Consider the following 9,343-nt stretch of genomic DNA (forward strand, 5'->3'; position numbering starts at 1 on the left):
TGGGCAAGTCAAGTCAGTGCCGTCCTGGGGCCTAGCCGCTCCATCTGTCAGATGAGGGAGAGTGGACCAGAGGACTCTAAAGTCCTTTCCAGATCTTGCGAACCCATGAAACATCTTAAAGGTTGTAACCAGTTCTCCTGGCACATCAGAGCATCTCAGGGAAAGGGCCTTGTCCAGTGTCTCATGGCATTCAGATCCTTCAACGAATGAAGGCCCCCAGATACACCTTGGCTTCAGTTCACCTGATTTTTGAGGTAAAACTGGTGGATTTGGTTTGAAATATTGGGCATTTTCATGCAAAAGGATATTTGTGCATTGGCACACATAGTATATTCACACTATGGATTCACACATCTGGACTAATTGCATATATAACCTCAACCTTTGAGTTTTACTTAATTGAAATAATCATTTTATGCTTTCAGCTTACAAAAGCTATGGGAAGTCCTTATTGGGTCTTAGTAAGTTGAGGTTCTATTTTTAAGATTTTTCTTATTTCTTTGTGTATATCAGCTTCATATGTATAAACCACTTGCCCCTGGGTCCAAAATGACAGTGTCTACAAGCTTGGTCTTTTTGCTTTCAGGGCCGCTGCACTCGAGAGAACTGCAAGTATCTTCACCCTCCTCCTCACCTAAAGACCCAGCTCGAAATTAACGGGCGCAACAATCTGATACAGCAAAAGACTGCGGCTGCCATGTTTGCACAGCAGATGCAATTCATGCTCCCGGGCGCTCAGCTCCAGCCAATTGTAAGTCATAGAAATATTTCTGTGAAATTTGGGTGGCAGTGTTTTTAGTGGTTAAAAAAAAAACCAGAGATAATAAAACTGGAATGTCTTGTTTTCCCTGTGATGTAACACCAGCCTTCTTATCTAGAAAAATATATGATTGATACTCTATGTATGAGTTCATTTACATATATATGTAAATTTACAATATATGTGTGTTTATGCCTCTCCGTCCTTATCCAGGTGGGTCTTTGGGAAACAGATATAGAGTTCATCACCAAGCCCATCCCACTTGGTGGGACCAGTCAGAGCTTGGGTTCCCTGGCACAAACTGTAAGAACTCAAGGCCACCATGAGGCATGAAAGGGTGAGCTTTATGGAGGAAAGTGAATGGTAGGGACCACAAATGCTTTAGGAAAGGAGTTCTTGACCTGGGATCCATAATACCTAAATTGTCCACGGGCATATTTCAGCAGGTTCACTAACCTTTGATTTCCTTTGCAATCCCATATATCTGATTTTATGCATTTAAAACCATTATTCTGAGATGGGGTCACTATCACAGCCAAAGGGGTCATCGCAACCAGAGGGATTCATGACACACACAAAAAGATTAAAACCTGATTTAGGAGGTCAAAAGAAGGTTGCAATCACTGGGAACTAGATAACCTTTAATAATTTCTGCTGGCATTGATACAGTACTTTAAGGTTCATAAAGCACTTTCTACACATGATCTCACTGGATCCAAATGTTTTCATATGAAGAATGGGTATGGAGACATACAGAACTGTTCTCAAAGCTATGAATTTCATGAGGAACAAAATTTGCCAGAATCCTCAATGTGTCAGAATGAGAGACAGAGAGAGAGAGAGAGAGAGAGAGAGAGAGAATGAGAATCTAATCTGATCCTCTTGTTTTAAAAATGAAGACCCTGAGACCCAGAAAAGTTAAATGACTTAGCCTTACCCTCACCTAGCTAATAACCAGCAGAGTTCCATCTCAGACCTAGCCTGGAGCTGACTCCTAATCCGGTGATCGCTCTTCTGCCCCAGACTTCCCAGAGGTGGGCTCTTGAGACCTATTCGATACTGTTAGAACAAATTTCCTGACACCTTCATGGTATTATAGATCCCTACCAGAGATTCCCATTACAGAAATTCACAAGGCTCAAGTTCAGCATTTCTATGAGCTGGAGAGTTCACAGAGACGCTTCCCATAAAAAATAATTGTCCTATAACTGTCCAATTTTCTCAAGTGCATGAGACTTAAGAAAAAGACTGTTGAGAACTCATCAGGTCTTTGTGTCTTGAAATAATAAAGCTGCTTCGTGTTCTGTTAGAGCTTCCACAGGGAGGGCTGAGAACTGCTTTCCCCTACCCTCAACCACACTTCTCCTATGTCTCCAGTTTAGTTCAGGGGTATCTCATTCTAATTCCAGCTGCCCAGCTTCCTCTAAGCCAATGGCAGGATAAATTGGATGAGGCCCATGTAATCGGGAGCCTCTCAGAACTTGGAGAGTGTTCGAGCTGGAAGGCACAGTAGTGTTTCTCTAGCCCTCCTCCTGATTTGATAATCACCCACTTCAGCATTGTCTCCACAATGAACTCACGGCAAAGTGAGATCCAGACATGGTGGTGAGTTCCAAAGGAAATGGAGATGGCCATTCCTCTGACCTTCCTTTAGTGAGCCCCTATCCTGGGTGTTTGTTTAAATCATTCTCCTCATTTTATAGATGAAGAAAAATCAGGCCAAGACTAATGCTTCTTTGATCCCTCACACCTCAATATTCTTACTTGAAAGTTTTTCAGATAGACAGTAGTAGCCTTTAAGGACCAGAAGTAGAGGATGCTTACTCACCTATCTTGAGTTTTGTGCTGTTTACTCTCTTGTTTTTAATCAATGACTTAGAAAAAATGGATATACAGCATGTTTATGAAATGTACAGATGGTACAAAACTCAGAGAGAAGGAGGAGGAGAGAGAGAGAGAGAGAGAGAGAGAGAGAGAGAGAGAGAGAGAGAGCGCACTTACACAATGAAAGACAGTCACAATGTGGAAAAATCTTGCGAGGCTAAAAAACTGTACCCAATCTCATAAAATGGAAAAAAAAACCATTAAGTATTATGCTTGGGTTCAAAAAAAATCAACTTCATAAGAATATAAGTGTAGGTAGTAGTTCACCTGTTTGTACTGTGAGCGAGCAAAGCTTTTCCCATCTTAAGCTCCAGAAAGAGGCATCATGTCCAGGACTCAGAAAGTGATAGCCCTGCTTACCTGTCCCTCTGGCCTAATAGGGTACACCTGGAGCCTTGTGTTCACCGCTGGGTGCTTCATTTTCATAAGGGCATTGATAAGCTGGAGAGCGTCCAGAGGACAATGAGCAGGCTCTGGCCTTGAGATCATGGCATCCCTTTAAGGAACTGAGAATATTTATCCTGGAGAAGAGAAGACTCAGGGGGGTCACAAGAGCTATTAAGAAGGGCCAAAGGGCTGTCATGAGTGTGAGGGATTAGCCTTGCTCTGCTTGGCCCAGGAGGGCAGACAAGAGCATTAAGTAGAAATGACAGAGAAGGTTTCAGCTCCCTGTAAGGAAACTCTCACTAAGCAGGAGAGAGCTGTCCCAAAGTGGAATGGGCTGCCTTGGGAGGTGGCAGCTTCCCCTGGCCTGGCAGCCTTCAGGCAAAGACTGGATGGCCACTTGTGGGCTGTGTTGTAGAGAAGTATAAAGCCCCAAAGTCCCATGTGAAAGTGATAACAGAGAAAGGATTGAGTCCTTGGGGCTGCAGCTCCTGCTGGGACTCCATGGTGAGTGGACAGAGTACTGATTTGGAAGTTTGGAAGCTCTGGGTTTTTGTTCCTGTTCTGACTCTTCTAGATATGTGGCCTCTGCTGTATGACCTTAGGTCACGCCACGTGTCTGAGCCTGGCACCCCTCTTGCGTTAAAATGGAGATTATAGAGTCAGAGATTTAGAGCTAGGAGGGAGCTTGGGGTGGGGGAGTGGATAAATTACTGGCCTTGGACTCAGGAAGATCTAACTCTTGCCTCTGACACTTAGGAGCTGTAGGATGCTAGGCAAATCATTTACCCTCTCCGAAACTCCAGTTCCTCATCTATAAAATGGGGATAATAATTGAACTTCCCTCACAGGTCAAGGTGAGAACGAAATGAGATATTGTGCATAAAGCACTTTAAAAAACTTCAGAGTGCTAGAGCTACTATGATTTAGTCTCATTTTTACAGATGAGGAAACTGAGGCCCAGAGAGGGTAAGCGACTTATACAAAGTCACACGGATAGTAAGTGTCAGAACTGGGATTTGAACCTACGTGCTTTGATTTCAAATTTAGGACTTCTTCTACCTTACCTAGCTACCAAGAACCATAATCAACCATAATCATAACATTTCTGCTATCTCCCACAAAGAGCTATTGCCAAGATCTAACAAGTGAGTGTTTGGGAAAGCATTTTGTAAAAATCTATGAAGTCCTGTGAGGGTAAGAGGACATTGTTGATCCATGAAGCTCTTCAACCTCTCAGGGACTGCTTTCCCCCAGTCTACCCCACGTCTCCCTGGGTATTTTGACTGGGGGAGGGGCTTGGAGCTGAAAGGGAATAAGTCACTGACAGCCCAGCAGATTGGATTGCCCACACACATTCCACGTCCCAAGATATTACTGATATGACCCTAGGGAATCATTGAGAATGACTTCTCCACCTTGCTGCTGCTTTAATGGAAGCCATCATAATGTGGTAAACTGATTGGTGATTAATTTCTTCAGTTGCTGTGCTCTCCAGCTTATCAATGCCCTTATGAAAATGAAGCACCCAGCGGTGAACACAAGGCTCCAGGTGTACCCTATTAGGCCAGAGGGACAGGTAAGCAGGGCTATCACTTTCTGAGTCCTGGACATGATGCCTCTTTCTGGAGCTTAAGATGGGAAAAGCTTTGCTCGCTCACAGTACAAACAGGTGAACTACTACCTACACTTATATTCTTATGAAGTTGATTTTTTTTGAACCCAAGCATAATACTTAATGGTTTTTTTTTCCATTTTATGAGATTGGGTACAGTTTTTTAGCCTCGCAAGATTTTTCCACATTGTGACTGTCTTTCATTGTGTAAGTGCGCTCTCTCTCTCTCTCTCTCTCTCTCTCTCTCTCTCTCTCTCTCTCTCCTCCTCCTTCTCTCTGAGTTTTGTACCATCTGTACATTTCATAAACATGCTGTATATCCATTTTTTCTAAGTCATTGATTAAAAACAAGAGAGTAAACAGCACAAAACTCAAGATAGGTGAGTAAGCATCCTCTACTTCTGGTCCTTAAAGGCTACTACTGTCTATCTGAAAAACTTTCAAGTAAGAATATTGAGGTGTGAGGGATCAAAGAAGCATTAGTCTTGGCCTGATTTTTCTTCATCTATAAAATGAGGAGAATGATTTAAACAAACACCCAGGATAGGGGCTCACTAAAGGAAGGTCAGAGGAATGGCCATCTCCATTTCCTTTGGAACTCACCACCATGTCTGGATCTCACTTTGCCGTGAGTTCATTGTGGAGACAATGCTGAAGTGGGTGATTATCAAATCAGGAGGAGGGCTAGAGAAACACTACTGTGCCTTCCAGCTCGAACACTCTCCAATCAAACCCTGAGGTGCGTGCTACACAGAGATTTTTGCAAAGTTCAATTCAATTTGCAAGAAATGAGTCCCTTGATAAAGGGGATGTCAGCTTAATTGGAGCAGTGGCTCAAAAATAAATACAGTCCAATGTGACTAAACAACAGATAAATACCAGCCATCGTCAGTCCCAGCAGCGTGTATTGCTGCAGTAGACAAGCCAGTTGCCTGCATTTACCTGGTGTGAATTGGCGGTTGCTGACATAAACCCCCAACTCAGGTGCCTTTTGTTTCCCTTGCTTAAATGAGGCAGAGGATGTTGTTGGTGGTTTGAGGGGGACAGCTTCTCAGGTCCATCACCCAAAAGCTTTGGGGTTTAAGAGTACAATTCTGTTCCACTGACCAAGCACCATGGGAAGTCTCATGGCAGCTTCCAGAGCCCAAGTGGGTCAACAGGGCAGGGTCACTCCTCCAGAGAACTCAGGCAGGCTTCTGTAGGCTTGGATTTCACAATTTAGAGGGCCCAGAAGGAGGAACTCTCACTATTGGGCGTGGTCCCTCTGGGGATGTGTTATAGGGCTATTAAAAAAAAAAGATTTTTGGATTTAGAAATCTAGCATAGCCTAGACCTGTCCTTATAGGGAATTCTTTCAGTTTCCCTTTGGGGTTCTGTTGATTTTGAGATACAGTTTCTGCTGCATGGGTAAACTGAACCCAGGAGAGTGTCAGTACCTGGAGCCTTAAGGAAGAGGTTTGCTGACCGAGCATATTTGGGTTTAGCCTGGGCTGTGCCAGCCCGAGGATCCTGCTTGGTGCTCTTCCTGGCCCATATTGTGGAAGCCAACTTGTGGAATCCCAAACCCAAGAAGTTATAACCACTGGCTCCATTTGCCTCACAGACTTCATCTGGGGACAGAGGATAGGACCCTTTTTTTAGCTCTTTTTTTTTCCTTCTTTTTTTTCATCTCACTTTCCCAAATGGATTCTTTATAAACCAGGCTCAAAGTTTATTTGGGCTTTTTTCAAGATGAGCCAAGAAGGCAACACAGCCCTCCAGGACTACAGGGACAATGAAACCAGAAATCTAGTGGGTGGGGTGTGAGAGTTGGGAACAATATGGCTATTTTAGGCCTTCAGATTTTTTTATTTAAATCCCCCTTTCCCCCTTAAGTTAAAGAAAATCTTAGAAGTATTAGACCTCTGTGCAATATAGAACAGTAGAAAGAAAGAACTCTAGGATTGGACGGAAAGAATCTGAGTTAAAATCCTGCCTCTGCCATAGACTACCTAGATGTGACTTTGAGCAAGTCCCTTTCCTTCTGTGGACCTCAGTTACCTCTTCTATAAAATGAGAAGGGCTTGAATAGGTGACCTCTGAGGGCCTGTCCTGTTCTGTGATCTGAATCAAACATGTGAACATGGCACCAGACATAGAAACACAAATGGCTGGACTTTGTTTTATTTATCACTTCATTGGAGGCCAAATGATCGTTTCCCACCCTTATCCTAGACAATATACATTGCAATTTGCGTACAGCAGGAAACATTTTTCTCCGTGGTTCCCACTAAATGTAGTTCACACTAGAAACTACAGCATGACATGGAGAAAGCAAACAGAGAGATCAGATCCAGTCCCTTCAATTTATAGAAAACAAAATTGAGGCCCAGAGATGGACAGTGACTTGCTCAAGGTCACATAGCTAGCTAGAGACAGAGATTGGACTAGAAGCCAGAGCTGCTACATCTCAAGCCAGGCTTTGTTCCACTGCACCACACTGCCTCCAGCTTATGTCGGCCAATTCAGTTCACTCCTATAAACTTGTATGAAACTCCTGTTACATTCCAGGCAGCTGTGCTAGGCACTGGGGATGTAATACAGTGGAAAGATCACTGGTCTGGAGTCAGAGGACCTAGGTTCAAATCTCACCTCTGATACTTAGCATCTGTGTAACCTTGGATAAGGTTAACACTCTCGCTTCCCAAGTAGATAACAGAGCATGGTACTGCTGGTTAGGTCATGTAAGCATTCTGGTACTTGGTACTCCTACTTATGGAATGCAAGCACAGCAGTGATAGTTAGCTCCCCGACTGAGGATTGTAGCTGTTAGTTTAAGTTGAGAGTCTCAAAGTCTGAGTTTGGGAGGATGGTACTGCTTGCCTTCTAAGAGATAGCAGAGAATACTGGGAAGGGTACTGGCCAAGGAGAAAACCTGAGTTAAAGGCCCAGCTCTAGCTGTGTGACTAAGTCACAAATATAGCTAGCCGAGCCTTAGTTTTGTCCTCTGTGAAATAAGGCTAAGAATATCTGCAGTACCTATCTCCCAGGGTTGCTGTGAGGCTCCAATGATATAATGTATAGGGCACTTTGCAAACTTAAAAAGACCCCTACCATCTAAACATCAGTTGTTCACATTATTTAAGGATCCTTCAGATTTAATGTTCTGAGGGTCTATCATTAGAAAGTCTCCGTTCACCGAAGATGACCCAAACCTCCCAATAGAAGTTATGCAGTAATTAAAGCATATGACAGAGCTGGAAAAAACCTTATAAGCCATCATACAGCCCCCTCATTTTATAGAGGAGAACACTGAGGACAGAGAGGTCACATGACTTAGCTCAAATCCCACAGTTAGCAAGTAGTAGACCCAAGACTTCAACCTAGATTCTCAGTCTCCAAATTCAGTGACCTCTTTCTCTTGCAAGACAGCCCCTTCTCTATTCATTCAACAAGTACTTATTAAGGTCCTACTGTGTGCCAGGTGGTAGGGAGCCAAAGACAAAGCAGTCACTGGCCTTAGGGAGCTCACATTCTGTTGGGGGAAGAGATGTACATGGAAAATGAAATGTGAAATATAGATAAAGTCATTTCTGAGGTCTAGGTGCTAGCAGCACAGGGCTTCAGGATAGACCCTGGCAGGAGGTGGCACTTTGAGCTAAGCTTTGAAGGAAGCTAAGAATTCCTCAAGGTGGAGGTGAGGAAGAGAGTACATTCCAGGCTGGGGGAGAACATGTGCAAAGTCATGGAGACTGAAGATGGAATGTCCTGTCCTGGGAACAGCCTTTCCTGAACAAAATTTCATATTCTTCAGGAAACAGGTTTTGCTACTTTCCCCAAAAGATCCTATCTTATGTGGTTGGGCTTCTACCTTCTACCTAGCTACCCAGGAGATAGATACCTGTCTATCTCTCCAAACATGACCTCATTCAGTCATTGCTACAGTGGCAAGCAGAAGGCCTTACACATAGTAGCTGCTTTGGAAATGTTTGTTGACTTGAACTGTTGAATCCAACAAGCCTCGGTGCTCCTGTAGAAAAACACAGGATCTCTTAGATCCATAGCTTTGCTGGGGCTGCGCATGTCACACAGCTGGGAGTTCCTTTTATTGAAAAGAAAAATAAAAAACAAAGCAGTCACTTTGCTTCCTACCCCCCAACTGTATTAATAAACACTGAAATCGTCACCCAGCTTCTTCCAAAGTTCAATGAAAATGCTTGACTTTGGAAGCCAAGCAGAGACTACTGTACTTACATACATAGCTTTTAAGTCCCGATTCCTTTGATGGTGGTAACTAAATCTCAACATTCTGACCCATCCCCTCCCGTGTGATGAATCAAACCTCCTATCTTCTCAGCCCACTTCATTCCCTTCTCCTTTGTGGCGGGTTGGAATGTAGTATTAATGAAACCTCAGTCATAGTTCCAATGCCCACGTGGGCTTGTTAGCTTTACTGCCCTTTGGCCACAGATTCCACCCCCTAACTCCAGGCAACAAGGTGGCAAACAGATCATGCTGGTTGTAGGGATAATTACAGAAGGGAGTAGGGATGGCTTAGTGTCAACTCTTCCCCAGCAGGACTTCCAGGATCTGGGGTTTCAACAGTATGGATAATGTCCTCCCTTGGCACAGATTGCACCTCCTGTAGCCCTTAGTTGACGGTGTTGGAGAGCTGCTGCGGCCAAAACAATTTATGGGTGATAAATTGTTTTGGCCGCAGC

At 43.8% G+C, this 9,343-nt stretch overlaps 1 protein-coding gene across 1 annotated transcript in view; it reads left to right on the forward strand.

Annotated features, from left to right (window-relative positions):
• Positions 1–206: 206 nt before the first annotated feature.
• Positions 207–9,343, forward strand: part of MBNL3 (muscleblind like splicing regulator 3) — a 47,251-nt gene continuing 38,114 nt past the window's right edge. Inside the window, exons 1-2 of the mRNA XM_027837942.1 lie at positions 207–254; positions 587–751. Of these exons, the coding sequence (XP_027693743.1) occupies positions 207–254; positions 587–751 (213 nt within the window). The remainder of the gene's footprint in view (positions 255–586; positions 752–9,343) is intronic.

This window comes from Vombatus ursinus, unplaced genomic scaffold (assembly GCF_900497805.2).
Source record: "Vombatus ursinus unplaced genomic scaffold, bare-nosed wombat genome assembly UNPS02004573.1, whole genome shotgun sequence".
Taxonomy (NCBI): Eukaryota; Metazoa; Chordata; class Mammalia; order Diprotodontia; family Vombatidae; genus Vombatus; species Vombatus ursinus.